The sequence below is a fragment of the Cydia amplana genome, chromosome 6 (genome assembly GCF_948474715.1).
Source record: "Cydia amplana chromosome 6, ilCydAmpl1.1, whole genome shotgun sequence".
NCBI lineage: Eukaryota > Metazoa > Arthropoda > Insecta > Lepidoptera > Tortricidae > Cydia > Cydia amplana.
The window spans coordinates 14408008-14426932 of record NC_086074.1 but is presented as its reverse complement, the minus strand read 5'-3'; the positions used below and the strand labels follow the sequence as shown (position 1 = coordinate 14426932).

Here is an 18925-nt window from a genome sequence, read left to right as displayed (position 1 = left end):
CCATGTTTCAATTTTTTTCAATAAACCGCGAGTGACAATTTGAATTGACGTACACAGGGCGCGCTCAGCGGAAAAAAAAAAATCTGTTGGTTCGATGTACATTGCTGCTTTTCTTAGCGCAATACTGCTCTTTGAGTGTTGCCCTACTTTAGTTTGCTTTACATTGCTACTGACAAGATTTGGTTGACGGACTATATGTACAATACTTTACATAAATCATATTTATAGCTGATTAACCAAATCTTGTCAGTAAAAAAAGGCGCGAAATTCAAATTTTCTATGGGACGATATCCCTTCGCGCCTACATTTTTCAAATTTGCCGCCTTTTTCTACTGTCAAGATCTGCACGGCTAGCACATGATGGGCGCGACAGTCGACAGGCGAGAAAATGCCGCGACATAGAGCTCTCTCGCGAATCGGTAGCATAAGAGCCGCGCGACAACCCGCTGTCTCGCGGACAAATGTCAAAGCGACATAATTTTGTCGTTTGACAGTTCCACGCGGGATACTCTCGAAAATCGTAGCACGAGTGTACTATGGGAGACAAAATGTCCCGCGTTTGAACGTCAAAATGAGAGAAATTGTCTTCGAGGCTAGAGGGTCGCGACTAGGGTTTGCTCCCGGTACTGAGTTTGGCGACAAGCGCATTTGGTCGAAGTTTTGTTGACTTTTGTTCTAAAAGAAAGATAATTTTCCATATTTTATATTTATTTCATACTACAACACTTTTTTGTTTAAGTATAATTTGAATCTTGAGTTTCATGATCATGCCATTAATATCAAAATTATTATATTTTTTCACAATGACTTGTTTGTTGTCTTAAGTTAAACGAAAATCCGACAGAAAAAAATCTAAGCCTAAGATTGTACGATCACGACCACATCAACAAAGCAAACCTTTGGTGGCGAATTTACTGGGGGATAATTAATAGAAACATAAATAATTGATACAAAAATATTACATTGCTAATCCGGGAAACAATTACGTGCTATCAATCAGTGCTAACCCGTTATATTTACACGCGTATTTTTACATGCAATTATTGTTGACAACCTATATTATGTCGCTCCTTAGGTGTTTCCATTCATTGTGGGATACCTATAAACAACACAATCCCGACCTGAATATTGCGATCAACCTCACTTATAATAAGTAAATGCAAAAGTAAATCTGTACCTATGTACAGTCAGCAGCAATAGTTGCTAAGCGGGCGAGGTGTTCAAAATGATCTTGACGCGACTTTATTGTTAAGAGAATAAGAGCGCGTCAAGGTAATTTTGAACACCACGCCCGCTTAGCAACTATTGCTGCTGACTATATGTTACCTCTTGACGCTTAATCCGCCGAACCGATTTAGACGAAATTTTGTGAAACAACATTCCACAAAGAATGCAAATAATGAATCTGGCAGCTCAACTCAAACTCCACCTCACAGAAGACCACAGCCGTAATACTTACTTTGTAGTGTACGAGTTGGTACTAGCCTAATCCTTAAGTTACGATTCCCACCGACCGGCTGGAGTTGGGCCGCGCCGGAATGCTTTTTCAGTGTACCTATTTACATAATGTGTGGCAGAAGCGATAGAATCCGTCCGGAGTCATCCGATCCGCAAGCAGCCGACCGGCTTTGGGCATACAAATGTGAAATGCGCTCCGACTCCGACGAATCGTACTTAAATCTGAGTACCTATCTCAAAAAGGTCAAAGTAAATAAAATCATTTAAAGTTTTTGGTAGTATTTATTTAAAAGTCACATTATTTGAGAAGTGTTATCAACACTCGACTGTCCTTGCACGGAGTAGGTTCCCAACTTGAGCCCTTCTATGTCCTCCGTGATGGCAGGAGGGCTGCGGTTAGCAGCAGCATGCTTAGGTGTAGAGAATACCTCCGTGTTTGATGATAGGCTTGTGCATGATTGTCATTCAATCTATCTTCGAAGCCAGCAATGCAGCGGCTAGCCAGCCATAAGGGAGATATGTCGGGGATTAGCATAAGATATTTAGTCTGTAAATAAGATTTAAAAGGAATGTAATTTTTTTGCAAAATACAACGGAAAAGAGCTTTATGAAGATTGAATTGTGTACGTAAGTACTTACAACTTGACTTCTTCGTAAAGATGGTATTTTGTTAGCCAAAACTTTTAACAAAACGCCAATTATTCGTAAGGAGTTGTATTTTAATGATTAGGTAGGTAATCTTTAGATAATTATAATAATATATTCCAACTTGTAACGACAAAGCGAATCAAATTTTGATTGACAGTATTGACACTGACATTTTCGACTTAAAAATAATATTTGCTATTTCTTATTCTTCATACTGCGAGAAAGAGACAAAGTTATCGTGACTAGGGACGCTCCGTTTCTAAGGCTGACTATTCATTACTTATCCGATTATTATTTTACCGATTCAGTGTTGCCACGAATGAAAAGTTTGTTCCATGTATAAATGGCCACATTGGCTAAGTCGCGCGCGGGATGGCTCTCTCTCGTGGAACTCTTTTCTCGATGTGCGAACTCATGCTGCCAAAATCGAGGAATTGACAGATAGAGATAGAAATTTGTGACGGGCGACTGCCGTCTCTCGCGGCGCGAGCTATCCCGCGGGTAATCATGTGCTAGCCGTGCTGGTTGACCAAGTAAGTAAGCAAGTAAGTAAGTTTAGGAATGTTACCTAATGCATTTTTACCTCATTATAACCCATTTTATGGTACCTAGCTACCTGCTAAAAATCAGAAGACATATAGATACCAACATTATGTATAAATTAAAAACACACCTATATAGACTCGGTTAAGTTGTGTTCTAATTTATGGGGAAGACAAACAAAATTATAGCCGGCCTTTTATGAATGTAGTATGATACCTTTAGGTATATTGCTTTACGCACACTAGCGTCCCAACCCCTATACCCTCCTGCCGCAACCCCCCCTTTTAGTATGAAATATGTCCCGGTTGACAGTTTATTTGAATTTTTGGGGAAAGTATATAACATAGGCAAAAAGTGTCAATGAAAGAAATAATTCTTATTCAATTCTTGAAAAAAAAAAGGTTATATTAATTTTTTTCATATGATGTACCATATTTATGTTATAGCTAGATGAACTTCAACAAAATTTAACCGTTGAACAAGCTGGTTCTCCCCATACGATTTCTGGCAGAACTATCACGTACTATGTTACATTGAACTTCAAAAAGTTAATACATGAATAGGGTGAGTCTTAGCAAAAAGTGGAATATAATCCTTTTTTGTTTGTATGTATAATGAACATAAAATACGATACCCAAGAAACGCAAGAACCCGCGAATTGGCTTCATTTTATGTAGGAAATCTCACTCTCACTGAAAATAACGTACAACAAGGTGGCTAAGGTACATATTTAATATACCAAGCCCCTAAAAACAAGAGGACCCCAAATTACAACTTAAAAGTTTAAGCCGACAACAACGGTCCCAACAACAAACCCCTCTCGGCAATAAACGAAACCTATTAAAAATTAATTAATATAGCTGGTCAAGCAAATCTTGTCAGTAGAAAAAGGCGCCAAATTTGAAAAATGTAGGCGCGAAGGGATATCGTCCCATGGAAAATTTTAATTTCGCGCCTTTTTCTACTGACAAGATTTGGTTGACCGTCTATACTATTAAATAATAATTTGCAGGTTTATAAAACAAGGCCCACAGCCCAGAGAGATTTTTACACACTTTTTTTAAAGGAGAGAAGTAAAAAACCCAGAGCTTCGACGGGCGAGACTAACTCGCGCGCTTTGATATTTTTTTTTTGTGATCGTTTATTTCCTTCCTGCCAGGAAGTATCGTCTGAGGGGTTACCGCGAAAACCGAAAATCGCAAATTGCGGGGATCTTTCTCTTTTACTCCAATGAAGGCGTAATTGGAGTGGCAGAGAAAAATGCCCGCAATTTGCGAACTTCGATTTTCGCGGTTATTGCCCTGTACCCGGAAGTCAATGCCGACGGTGGATATGTAGTTTCCGGCGAGGAACGTGCCGTCCCGGAAGCGGACTAGCATGCAGGTCTTGCCGACGCCGCTGTCCCCGAGCAGCATCACCTGTCAAACAGGGGAAAATGGAAATTAAATTTATACTGTAAAGATTTTTAAGAAATGTCATTATGTATTCTTTCACATCAAACGGAATTCACTGAATCTTAATTTATAGTAGGATAAAAATTCAGACTGTAAAACAGAGAATAGTTAACTAGGAAATTATAGCTGGTCAAGCAGATCTTGTCAGTAGAAAAAGGCGACAAATTTGAAAAATGTAGGCGCGCGGGATACCGTCTCATAGAAAATTTTAAATTTGCGCCTGTTTTTTTACTGATAAGATTGGCTTGACCAGCTATATATAAAATGTACGTAATACCCATATCCAAAAGGAAGTATTTAATTAATTTATCGTTTTCTTGACCATTTCCTCGTATATAGCGACATGTCTCATGATGGGATTATTATAGTTTATCAAAGGACTGTCTCATTTCAAACATAGACAGAGAGAATCATACTATCTTTACACTAGTACTAGCACCCGAAAGAAAAGGATGAGTATAGTTTTCTTGGTTCTTACTGACTGACAAATTGGTTTGACCAACTATATATGTAGTTGCTATTCATTAAAAAATTAATCAAAACTCACCTTCCCAAAAGCATCATATTTATCCTCCTGTTTCCCCTGCTGCCAGGGTTCCGTCGGCGACGGGGGGTCACTATGCGGCATGACCCCAATCTCCTCATTCTTATCCTCGTCCTCTCTTGTCTCTGGCAAGTTCCGGGCCCACGTCGGTCGGACCCGGCCGACGATGACGCGCTTCTCTAACTGCCTGTTGTCTATGGTGTTTGGGTTCCACATTGTCTCTGGTTTTTGACAGTTGTGTTTTTAGGTTACGATTGTCATGATAGGGATGTCACTTTAGTTTGTTTTCACTTCACTTCACTGGCATTTTAGTAACTTTTATTGCACTTAATTTAGATTTTTATTTACTTTCGAACGATTAATATTTGGAACAAGGTGTGGATCGATTTTCAAATTTGTGGTTCTGTATATATACCTAGTAGTGAAGTTTTACATTTAAATTGTAAGAAATAAAATGCATGCCTAAGAACTCACTTTCCCGGTCCTTTTTTATCATTCTAGCAACGAGGACCGTGGGACTCTAAACTAAGAAAGTCCTAATCCAGCAAGTAATGGACACTGAACAATATTGATTAAATATGTAATATCCGTGCGTTTAGCAAAGTTTCACCATCAAGTTCTGTACGTTAATTTAAAGTTGAACTTCGGTAGTTCATAAGCCAAGTTGCGAACTCGCAAGTTCCACGAACTTGAACAGCGGAGACGTTAGATAGTTTAATAGACTATAATTACTAGAATACAATAAGGCGTAAGTAATTACAGCTAAGGGAGACGTTCGAATGGAAAATGCAGCTGCATTACTGATTCGATATTTCTACTGCGGCCTTGACGCGGGCGCTGTAACTTATCCTGTGTCTGTCAATTTCCTTGATAACAAAAATGGCGGATTGAACATCATAATCGCGGCAGCATTGCGGCGGCGAACGTTACTCATTTTAACGGCAGCTCTATTTAGTCAACAGTAAGGGTAACATTCCATTTCTGACCGCAGCTGCACTACTGGTACTGAACGCGTAGCTGTTACTGTCAATTTCCATAGTAAAATGAACAGTAGTGCAGCTGCGGTTGGAAATGGACCGTCACCTTAATGCAGGTCAACAGCTAGCTGTAGTCTGCAGTTGACATCCGAATGTCACTTTTAGTTTGTTCATGGTCCGATCATGAATCCTTGGAAACAAATCTTTGGAATCTTGGGAACAAACTTTTGTGCGGAACACTAAAAATCAATAGAGTCACGGCTATATTCGAACTTTAAGATACGTCAATAAAATACTAGAGATTGCAACTATATGGAATGGATATGTCAGTGTCAAACAAGTGTCAAAAGTGACGTTTCTTCAAACAAACGCGTCACTTTTGACACTTGTTTGACACTGACATATCCGATCCATATCGTATCAATCTCTACTATTTGACGTATCTTAAAGTTCGAATATGGCTGTCATATATTACCTTCCTGAACTTCGCCTCCTTTTCAGTTTGGTTGATTAAACCTGCTCATGAATCACTAATTAAGTACAAATTGCTTGAGCGTCGTATTTCGGGTTATTTACGCTTAATTAACTGTCAAGGTATATGTGCCTGATTGAACTTAACCAGTAGGTAGATGAAGTATCACATTACGAGTACGTACTAAAAATTAAATATTATTAAGCTATAATTTAAATATATGTACTTAGCTATATTTAACCAACCAACCAACAACCATCCAAAATAAACTTAAGAGCAATATCACTGAGTCCCAAAATAATATTAATAATATATAATTTAGTTCAAATATTTATTTTTTCATATTTGAGTTGAAGTCATATTAGGTAAAATTATTTCTCTCAATTACTTAGGTACCTACTGCTATAGCAAAAAAATATTTCATTCAAAAAAGCCAAATACTCGTACAAATTTTACTTTATTTGGACTGTAAATAAAAGTTGATCACCTGAATCAAAAATATTAAGCTTTGTTATACCTAGTATACGAGGGGTATTCAAAATATTCTCGGTATGAGAATGAAAACAAACAAGTACGAAAAGTTTGATATTTTTATTTTTCAATATACTCCCCCCCTATGTTCATACACTTAAAAGATCGATCAATTATTTTTTTTAATCCCTCGTAAAAATATTTTTTATCTTTCGTGTAAAAATGCTCCTCCACTGCCGCCTTCAATGCTTCATCGTCAGAAAATTTATTTCCACGCAGATCCTTTTTAAGATTGGGGAGCAAAAAGAAGTCGCTGGGGGCTAAGTCCGGACTATACGGTGGGTGAGTAACAGTTTTAAACCCACGTTCAACAATAGCTGCCTTGGCAATATGAGCAGTATGGACGGGGGCGTTGTCATGCAGAAGCAGAATACCTTTGGTTAACTTTCCTCGCCTCTTTTCTTTAATTACATCCTTTAATTGACGTAGAATGTTAGCGTAGTACTGTCCTGTGATATTTACACCTTTTTCTTTATAATCGATTAGTAATACTCCTTCACAATCCCAAAATATCGTGGCCATGACCTTGCCAGCTGAAGGGATGACCTTCAACTTCTTGGGATGAGCTGAACCCTTAATGTGCCACTGCATGGACTCTTGTTTACTCTCTGGGTCATAATGATGAACCCAGGTTTCATCTCCAGTAACTATTCTTTGCAGCACCTCATCAGGATTTTCACCGCACAGGTCAATAAAATCGGAACAACAAGCTACACGCATGTCTTTTTGAAGCCGAGTCAGCATTCGCGGAACCCATCTTGCACTTACTTTTGACATATTAAGATGGTCATGTATAATATCATGTACGGTACCAATAGAGAGATTGGTTACTTGTGCTATAGATTTTACCTTCACTCGACCATCTTCCAATATAAGTTTTTCCACTTTATCAATATTTTCTTGTGAAGTAGCTACTACAGGCCGGCCAGGTCTAGGGTCATCTTCAATACTCTCCCTTCCGCGTTTAAACTCGCTTGACCACTTTTGAATGGTAGATAAAGAAGGAGCAGACTCACGGTAAACACAATCCATTTCCTCTTTTATGGTTTTTTGATTTTTACCCTGTTTTGTCAAGAATTTTATCACGCATCGATGTTCTAATTTAGTTAACATTGTCAATTCGCACAGGATGTTCATGTTTGTTCAGCAATTGCAGAAAAACAAAAGACTATCTCGGTTCGAATTATACTTTTTTTTAATGTCAATGAATAAACCTTAGCGGCCAGTAACGAAAGAAATTTTAGAAGAGGTCGTAAGATATCAATACCGAGAATATTTTGAACGCCCCTCGTACCTACTAACATAAATATTTATTGAGCCTTGCCAAAATCTTGGCCACTTTTAGGCAAAGGCGAACTCATATTAGAAGGTCAGGACGGCAGACGCAATAAAATAGCAAAATAAAAAGTAAATTCGTACCAAGATTAAGGACACGTGTAATCCAGTTACTTTAAACTCCTTCTTTGATCTCAGATTACATTTAATCACAACCCAGACATAAAGGACATCTTACACGCACTTAGTTCACGTTTCACGAGATTAATCTTCGTCTGAGTATCAAAGAATAAGAGAATTTCTAAGGTATTTGTATTTACTTGATAATAATAATTAATTAAGTTAGCTTTAACTTAATACCCAGGGGTTCGGGCTAAGCGTCGCTCGGGATATTTAATTAAACAATAATCATAATTTTCTTATAACTGTTTCGATATTTTAGTTTACTTGGGGAATTCAATCACAAGAATTGGCACAAGGACTAGTTAGGGTTCCGAAGCCAAATGGCAAAAAACGGAACCCTTATAGATTCGTCATGTCTGTCTGTCTGTCTGTCTGTCCGTCTGTCCGTGTATGTCACAGTCACTTTTCTCCGAAACTATAAGAACTATACTGTTGAAACTTGGTAAGTAGATGTATTCTGTGAACCGCATTAAGATTTTCACACAAAAATAGAAAAAAAAACAATAAATTTTTGGGGTTCCCTATACTTAGAACTGAAACTCAAATTTTTTTTTTTCATCAAACCTATACGTGTGGGGTATCTATGGATAGGTCTTCAAAAATGATATTGAGGTTTCTAATATCATTTTTTTCTAAACTGAATAGTTTGCGCGAGAGACACTTCCAAAGTGGTAAAATGTGTCCCCCCCCCCCCTGTAACTTCTAAAATAACAGAATGATAAAACTAAAAAAAATATATGATGTACATTACCGTGTAAACTTCCACCGAAAATTGGTTTGAACGAGATCTAGTAAGTAGTTTTTTTAATACGTCATAAATCGCCTAAATATACGGAACCCTTCATGGGCGAGTCCGACTCGCACTTGGCCGCTTTTTTTTTAAGAAAGCTGCCATCATTTCAACTTAATGGGACTAGTCCGATTTCTTTACGATTTTTTCTCTTAACTAAAAGAGATGGTAAGTGTCAAATGATATTTCGTTCATAAATTCCAAGACTCATTGGAGTAATTGCCTCGTTGCTGCGATCGTTCGAACCCTGGCGGAACAAACCAGCAATCTTCGGTTTGAAAGTATTGCGCTTTACCGCTAGGCCGCCAACGGTATTTTAATTTAATAAACCTCATATATTCATGATAAAATGTAGGTTCTATATTAACTTGAATTCGCAGAAGTCCTTGAATTTACTCTATTCATAGTAAATTACTTAAAGGTTTTAACGCTGACCGCTTAAGTGGTTTGTTATTGAACTTATCTCGATATTTCATTTTGTATTATTCCCTGGATTTTATCGTAATTTAGATAAGCTATGTCTATTATGCCCAGTCCGCATTGAAAATCAAATAAAAAAATACTAGAAGTCGGTTCAGGATAGGGATTGCAGAACCGGTACTGTTTAAAAGAACCGGGATTTTCGGTACCGGGCAAAAATGGAACCGGGATTTCCCGGTATTTTCGGTACTTTCGGGACTGCCCTCAACAATCAGTTTCCACATCAATTTCAGTAAAAAAAACGACCACGAATCTTTCTTAAAACAATAAAAAAGTAGCACTGTGAAGGTACACACTTCTTTTGTACCATAATATGTGTCTTTAAGTCACACAATCATTAATATAATTTGTTTTTTTTTTCCTAAACTATATGATATTTTTACTATCTTTGTTGATTGGCAAAAACGGAATGGTGACTCAGTCATATCATCATTTTTTTTAAATATGTAAGACGTTTTGTGAAAAAGGATAAAAAAAAATGATAATTTTCGCATGCGTTCAAAATGGGCTGTGGAACTTCGAACATATAATAAGTTAATAACAGAACTATCAATACGACAAATCAAGAAATTATTCAGCCAGAATTATTAATTCATTTAAAATATCATTATCAAATGTGTAATCGTCATACGGGAAATACCGGTACCTAAAGTATCGGGAATTCCCGGGATTTAGAGCCAAGCAAAGAACCGGGATTTCAAAATTAAAATCCCGGTACTCCCGGGATTTTCGGGACTAAAATTTCCGGTACAATATTTGACTCCTTTCTGTTACTTAGCATGAAATATCATGTTTTATAAAGAAAATAAATATATTTTATCAATCTAAGGCTGATGGTAATACTTTTACGACTGACCACTACATTAAAATAAATTAAAAAAAAAGTCACTGGGTTTGACAATGCCGACAATATAAAATTGCGTAATTTGATACTTTAAGGGCATAAATGTTTGTACGATAAATAATTTTATACGAACAATTAGTTATTTCATATTTGTATACTAACTAGAAGCAAAAATAGAGACAATTTTGTAATTAATAAAATACTACTTTTCATTCAAATTCAAACACGGTATAAGAAACTCACATATGATAATGATATTTTAAATGAATTAATAATTCTGGCTGAATAATTTCTTGATTTGTCGTATTGATAGTTCTGTTATTAACTTATTATATGTTCGAAGTTCCACAGCCCATTTTGAACGCATGCGAAAATTATCATTTTTTTTTATCCTTTTTCACAAAACGTCTTACATATTTAAAAAAAATGATGATATGACTGAGTCACCATTCCGTTTTTGCCAATCAACAAAGATAGTAAAAATATCATATAGTTTAGGAAAAAAAAAAACAAATTATATTAATGATTGTGTGACTTAAAGACACATATTATGCTACAAAAGAAGTGTGTACCTTCACTGTGCTACTTTTTTATTGTTTTAAGAAAGATTCGTGGTCGTTTTTTTACTGAAATTGATGTGGAAACTGATTGTTGAGGGCAGTTCCGAAAGTACCGAAAATACCGGGAAATCCCGGTTCCATTTTTGCCCGGTACCGAAAATCCCGGTTCTTTTAAACAGTACCGGTTCTGCAATCCCTAGTAGGTACCTATTCAACAACTAATTTACTCATTATTAAATTGTACAACCGGTGGTCTCCGAGACCACGGGGACAACGCCGTCCTCGAAACGTCGGAGGTAAATCTTAAAACTTAGATACGCGATTAAGTCCCGTTGTACAATTTAATAATGTGTTTAAAAATCGTGAAAGTTTAAATCGGAACTAATTTACTTAGGTACTTAGATTAGGCAATATAAGTTAGTACATTAATAGTTGCTGAACAACATTGAGTTAACAATCTGTTTATTGAATGATGGAGAGTTTCTAATAGGTCATTAATATTCATTGTTGACCTCGTGAATTGCATAAGGTGAATAATATTACGTGGATTTATGCAAAAGACGCTATTAGGGTATAAAGTCTCAATGTTTTCTCAATTCTTTCAAACAACGACGAAAATGTTCGCCAGTTGTCGTTTTATCGTGCCTCGTTACATAAACGCAACAAGGAACGGACTGAAAAGCATATTACTTTTCAGTCCGTCTGCCTAAGCTATGTAAGGAAACGTCGGTATATAAAGGTAATTGAATAAATTTCGCGTTAGACCCGTCTATAAATGTGAGTTAATCTATGTAAGTAAATTAGTTGCTCAACAACATTCAGTTAACAATCTGTTTATTGATGCCGAGTTTCGGATTGGCCATTAATATTCATTAGTTTCATTACCTACCTGCCTCGTGAATCGAATTTAGTAAATAATAATATTACGTAAATTTTTGCAATACCGTTATAATAGCGTATTAAGGTAGGTATAAATTAGAGGTCACTTAAGCGATCGCTTATTCCATAAACACACCCTTCGGTTGTGTTTGAATTTATCGCCACTCGGTGCGAATTTCCTATTTTTCGCACTTGTATGGTAATGTAGGTAGGTATGTACTTATACAAATATGACAAATAGAGGTTAGAGCGTAATTATGTTACACAAACACAATGCCGTTGCGGTCAGTCTAATCGAATCGAATATTTAATCGAATTACTAAACAAAGGACCATGACATATTTGATTCCGCGTTGTTCGATACATAATATACCTATTGTATAATATAATTTTGTGACTTCCGGTCTTTTTACAGTATATAAAAATGTTTAATTAAATTTATAGAACAATTGCAACTTGAAATAAAATGAGAACTTTTCTTTTTACCTTAAAGTTCGTTAATATTAACCCTTCATTCCATTTTTCTGCAATTAACGTTTCCATTCCGAGCGCTGTTTAAATAGCATAATGGAGTTTATTTTGTGCTACCTGTAGTTCAAAGAGAAAATTAATTAAGCTTGTTAAATGTGTGGGCGTGTGAAGGCTATTAAAGTTGGGAGGTGCATTAAAAAATTAGCTACGTGAAGTAAATAAATGCAATGCAGTTGGGATACAGCTCAAAGCCGTCGGAGCTTATTATTTCTGATTGTGAATTCGACACTTTGATCTATGGTGATCTATTGTGAGATTCCTTGTCAACGATCAGAAGCGCGACAACAATAGGTATGATGTCTGTGTCAATGGAAGTATTGAGTTAAAATGTGATTGCTTTTATAACCGTAGGTATACATATGTAGGTATATTATGATATAACCACTCACTGTATCTCCTGAATGCAGCTTTTCGTATTCTCCAGTCCGTTAACGTTCGTTACGTTTTAAAAATTATACAGATTATACTTATTCAAGGCTACTAGGCCGCTATAGAATAGCATTTGTTGCCGATCTCTTTCGCACTCCAAAATCCATATATCTTTCTAGTGTAATCGTTATCCTAGATCTGTGGAATTCGACGCGCGACGTTTGTCTTTTACTTACTTCTTTAGCTTGTTCAAAAGTGTTAGTGCTAGTAGGTAAATAAACGGTTTCTATTTTAGGTCAATACGGTAAAGATCAGGTATCGATTTCCTGATTAATTGGCATTGATTACATCCACATATTGACAAACTACGAAAACAACCCTCATAACATGAAAAACAAATATTCCTCATAGGAATTTCAACTAGCTAGAGTACTAACTAGCAGAGCTAGAGTACATTTTACAACGATGCAAATGAAATAAGTTTAGAGCGTATTTTCCAAAGTTACATAATATAGTGGGTCGGCTTATTGTAGTTCCGCTGCTAAAGAAGAAAAGGGAATCTAAATACAACATACCTACCTACCTACTATTAGGTACTTACAGGTAATTTTCCTACAGCCCAATGTGTTTATTTAAAAACACGATAGGGGGCCCGATTCGGATTTTGTAATAGACATCTATTAGATATCTTTTAGACATCGCCAAGATACGATAACGATATATTTAAGATCTAACCTGTCAAATTTGACATTTCCGCGATTCTGGAGATACCTACTCTTGAACGATTTCCACAAGATATTACTTAGAGATCTGATTCACATCTAATAGATATCTAACACGATCTATCGTAAAAGTGACATTGGTTGCCCGAATTGCGCTGCAAAAGAGAACTAGTTGAAATCTAAACTATAACGTATCTAGAATGGATCTAGTACGTGTCGTCTCTTGTGAATATCTTGAAATTCGAATACGGCAGAGGTACGCGTAACGCGTTCCGTATCAGTGACAATCCGAACGGTCGTCATATAAATAAGGCCTGCCGTGGACATGTCGATTTCCGAAACGACGCGCGACGGGAGACGGTAGAAAACTTTCTTTATATAAGTTCGTTACATACACATAGAAAAACAATTGAGAATACATATTTTAAAGAGTATTAAGTTTACGAAAGAAAAGAAAATCGGGACTTAGGTAAGTACAGAATGCCCCTTACCTATTAATGCATCTGAGTAGTGATTAAATTGGAGGAAAACAATTGGTAGGTAGGTAATAAGTTAACTTAATGCTCATTTTGGTGGAATGTTGAACTTATTTACATTTTGAAGGCGAGGAGAACTCCTATCCAACTACTACTACTAATTATACTTCAATTATTTCTAATAAGTAGAACATTAAAATGTGTCGAAGAATTAGTTATACCTAACTATTAACAAACTTATTTAAGCTTTATACAGTGCACTTACACTTTCAAGATTCAAACAAATTAATAGAGTAGATTAATAAATTAAAATCCCTAAACTTATTAAACTGTAAATAATTGCCCAAAAGGGAAAGTAGGTACATATAATTATGTAGTTGTTTAAGGAATACTCAATAATACCCATGTCCAATCTTTTTATTTTTAGTTCTGCTTTTTTTACGTATACTAATATACGTAAATTACGTATTAATAAATGCACCTTTCAATTCAAGCGACATTTTGCGTGTTGAATAATCGATATAAATACAACTTACGCTCAACAAACAACAAACAATACCCTCCTTTCTTTGCCAATCAGGATAATGAAATCGCAGCCAATTCTACGTCCCAATAAAAAAGTACCTAACAACAAAGTAAGCAATCCATTTCATTGCCTTCCTAAAATAGCCGTGCCCAGTGGTCCGTGCGAGCTCCCTCGTGGCCACGTCGCCGTGCAACGCGTTTACAACTATTATTATTTTTAGGGTTCCGTACCTCAAAAGGAAAAAACGGATCCCTTATAGGATCACTCGTGCGCCTGTCTGTCTGTCCGACCATTCCCCCCCTTTATCTCCGAAACTACTGAGTCTAAAATTTAAAAAAATATATACAAAATAGTTCTTTTACCTACAGATGACAGGAAAACCTATTAGAAATGGGCAGTCAAGCGTGAGTCGGAGTTAATGTAAAGCGAGTCCGACTCGCACTTGGACGTTTTTTTTTAATATTTTTACACACCAAAATTTCAGTTCAACCCAACATTGACAACAAATGGATTCAATTGAGTTTAAAAGATTACCTACATTACGAAAATACGAGGAAATAGCAAAAACAAATAAGCCGGTAAAAGCAGACAGTATTCAGTTTAATTACCATCCTAAAAGCTGTGCCCAGTGGTCCATGATAGCTCGCACCTGGCCACGCCTCCGTGTGACGGTACGCGTTTTTATAGTTTTGTCTAATTAAAATTGAGCAACTTATAAATTAAAATTAATCAATGAAATGGTAAGTACCTCCTCATCTACCTGTCAAATATAGCCACACCTCAAAGTCTCAAAGGAACGGTCGCTTCGGAAGGAAATGAAATTGTACCAAAAGTTCCAAGCCTTTGAACTCTTTGAAGGACTTGTTCATAAATGTCCATCGGAATAATTCAAGTAGAAATGACGCTAAACTTCGTTTGGCTTGTCTTAATTATGTACAATAATTTTTATACATTAATTTTTATAAACTAAAATGCACGAGCATGCCCAAAAAGCCTGATGCAATCAAAATTCACCGCTCATGCCGGCTGTACACTCTCGGCGAGACAAACCGAGACAGACCGAGAACGAGAGTGTACATCACAGAACATTATTAAAGAGGTTAGAACGGCTATCGCGCGCAGTTAGTATCGGAACCGGTGTCGCCGCTCCACAGTGTGTAATTTTGGCCCGGCTGCGGCCACGTGTAGTTTATGTGTTTATTCGAAAGAGCTTGATATGGCAAACAGTTGATAAAAATTCCCATAATAAATTTCTGTATACTTTTGGAGAACTTATTTTTTTTGTGAAAGGTCAATGACCTTAAGGAAAAATTATTAATTTTTTTTCTGCTAAAATATAATTGTTTCTATTTTTGTTAGTATCTTATGTAACGTAACATTACATTATCTATTCGTATAAAAAAAATAGGAAATGTAGCCTTACAATTATAAGAATTATTTAAGATTTTTTTATTTTCACTTTTTATTTATTTTTAATTTAACCTTGTGTCGGTCGCATTTTATTCTTCATTATAAATATGAACAATATTGTTATTTATTATGTCCTAAAAAATTACACACGACAATAGAAGGGGTAGAGAGATATAGCGTTTCTTAGTATTTTAGAAATTTCTATGGAAATAGGGTTGTCCAAAAGTAACCACAAAAATAAATCCTATAAAGATTATAAATGTGAAAGCTTGTATGTTTGGATGTTTGTTGCTCGATCACACAAGAACGGCTGACCCGATTTAGATGAAATTTAGCTTAAGGGGCTACCCGAGGTTTTCGTCGATTTTTGACAGGTTTTGAATCGTATCTCCTTTTTTTGCACTACAGATAGAATTAAGACAAACGGTTGTCGGTTCTTTATTCTTTTATCTCCGGTTTTGTCTACCGGATTTTGAAAGAAATGAATACTTATTTTTTATGACTTTTTTAAACATTGTTTAAAAACACTTTTTTCGTATCTAGTTTGCTGTGAAGGATCTTGTACGAAATCTACATATGTATCTTTGACGTCGAAAAACGTGTCTTTTAAAAAGTTATGGCCAGAAAACCACTTTTTTAGCCTAAAATTGTTCAACTTTGATGCCAAATATCTCTAAGACAATGAACTTTAAAGTAAATATGGGATACTATATTGCTTAAAGCCGTTGCTTTATTTAATATTTAATTACTTGTATGAAAAGTAGTTGTTAAGTTACTGTAATGCAATATAACTCATCACATAATTCACATATAGAGGTATACCTACTCCTGAACCAAATTCACAACAATGTTCGTATAACAAATCTATAACGTACCTATACAATTTAATTACCTTGTAAATCAATTCAGCCCGGTTGACATTAAGGGAGATTTAATTTCATTACACATTAATAAAGTCGCTTCTCTCGCTCTAATGCCTTAAATTAGAGCGGTAACGACAATTAACAGGGGCTTGAACAACATCTTGTGAAACAGGTACAAAGCGTGTAAATAACTGTAAATCAATATTGCTTATTGTCTTACGCCGTTCACTTGCTACATTATTAGTATTTGTAATATCAAGAGAGAGTTAATAAATTGTCTCGAAATGTTATAGGCACTTGTTTTATATTGAATTTTTTTTGAGTAGTTTTAATATAGATCAGTGGTTCCTAACCTGGGGGTAATTACCCCTAATACTGGTATTTTACGGGGGTAATAAGCTAACCTAATATAACAATACAACAAACGTACACGTTTTATTTTTGATTACCATTGGGAGGAGGGGTAAAATCAGGTTCCCTAGTTAGTCATAGGGGTGACCGGATTGAAAAGGTTAGGAACCACTGATATATGTAGATTAATACTATTTATACCGCGTGTAAACTTTTATTTGCAACAATCCCAACACATATACCAAACCCCACTGCCAAATCGAAGTTCTTTGTTCAAAATTTTATTTTTGTCAAATACCTACTTAGGGCTCATATGACGGCGCGCGAACTCGTATACGATTTTAGTTACATTGCGGACCATTGAGGTTACATCAATTCAGTCGACCGATCAAATACCGCAATGTAATGAAACTCGCATACGAGTTCTCGCCCCGTCTAAATGAGCCCTTATACCGCTCATTTGAATATAGAAGCGGAAATTTTTTAAATCCTGTTTCACCTTAAATAAACATTTTCAAGATTTTTTTCTAAAACAAACACAAAAATTGTAAATAAAATTGAATTCCAATAAACCGTACTAACATCACACTAAATCGATTTATTTATCCGTTACAATTTATTTGCTTTTTAAGGCCGTTTTATATTAGGTACAGTCACTTACTCCTGATTGAAAAGGTTTCCTAGTGCGCCCTCGGCGATCCAATTTATAGGCAAGTGCCCACAACAATGTACCCGTACCCTAGCAACAGATCTCGGCCCGGTAGGTATAGTGTTACCCTATAACCAGTTTTAACTTTGATGTCAAACACGTATCGATACTGTTATGGCCTAAAGAAATATGTATAATAAGACAAGAGTGTTCACTCCATACATCAGTTAGACTATTAATTTCAGTGTCTACATGATCTACATGTAGCATCGAGTAGCGGTACTATCAATACTGCTACTTGACAATAGATGTAGCACCGACCGGAAAGTCTTATCTCTACAGCATAAGACTTTCCGGTCGGTGCTACATCTATTGTCAAGTAGCAGTACTGATAGTTCCGCTACTCGATGCTAGATGCCAATAGTCTTTTTGGTACTAAAACTGATGTATGGAGTGAGCAATCTATGTATTTTTTTCTCTATGGTTATGGTTTGATGATTGGATTAAAATCTTAAACTTACTTCGAAAATTAATATCTATCACAATACCTATGAGGAAATTTTGATTGAAATCGAAAGTTGAATAATAGAAATCAAAAAACAAAATTATTATTTACTGGAGTTAATCGTGTATAATTAAGAATTCAAATTAACTCTGACGTTTGGAGAACGGATTGTTCCTGTCATCCCCGTGGTCTCGGAGAAGACCGGTTAAAATTCTTCTAGCTGCCCGAGTTTTTCGAACTTGGCCTTGTTTTTAACGTCAGAAGTAATTTAAAACTTAAATGCGAAAGTTATCTACCTAATAAAGCTGATCTGGGATAAACTTGGCTATCGAATCGGATAAAAGATTTACGATTCGATCCGATTTGTTCGATTTTATCATAAAACCGAACATAAGGGAACCTCTACATTTTCTCGAAGTGGTATCTCGTATTTTCAGCCCCTCATATCTCTGGTTTAGATACCCCTATAATATTGTACTTACCTATAATAATCGTATAGCGATAAGACCGCCTGTTGCTACTTTTATTTACATTGTAAATCTGTGTCTGAGTTTGTTTCACGTTTGTTTTCACTTGTGGTACAACCCCTACTAACATTATACCTAAATAGGAAAGTAATTCTATCAGTCTGTTTGTTGACGTCTCTTCACGATTAAACCGCTGAACTAATTTGGATGAAATTTGGTACCGACGTAGTTTGAGGTCCGAGAAAGGACAAGGTAGTTTTTTTAACAATCATTGCTCATCATTCGGCGCAGAAGCTAGTGTCTTTATTAATAGGTATTATATAAGTCAATTGCTCTAACGCTTGTAATCTTACACTTAGTTTTTTCTCGTTAATCTACAATTCTACACTAATAAAAATATACGTCACAAGTTATAAGT

The 18925-nt window shown here is 36.0% G+C and overlaps 1 protein-coding gene across 3 annotated transcripts in view; it reads right to left on the bottom strand.

The window, feature by feature from the left end:
• LOC134648962 (ras-related protein Rab-37) overlaps window positions 1–18925 on the bottom strand; it is a 101070-nt gene that overhangs the window by 12004 nt on the left and 70141 nt on the right. The window contains exons 2-3 of one of the 3 annotated variants that reach the window (XM_063503628.1): window positions 4651–4994; window positions 3957–4067 (exon numbers count right to left, since the gene is read on the bottom strand). The exons of the other annotated variants lie outside the window; for them this stretch is intronic. Coding sequence (XP_063359698.1) covers window positions 3957–4067; window positions 4651–4863 — 324 coding nt within the window. The 5' untranslated portion in view covers window positions 4864–4994. The remainder of the gene's footprint in view (window positions 1–3956; window positions 4068–4650; window positions 4995–18925) is intronic. 3 annotated transcript variants of the gene reach the window in all.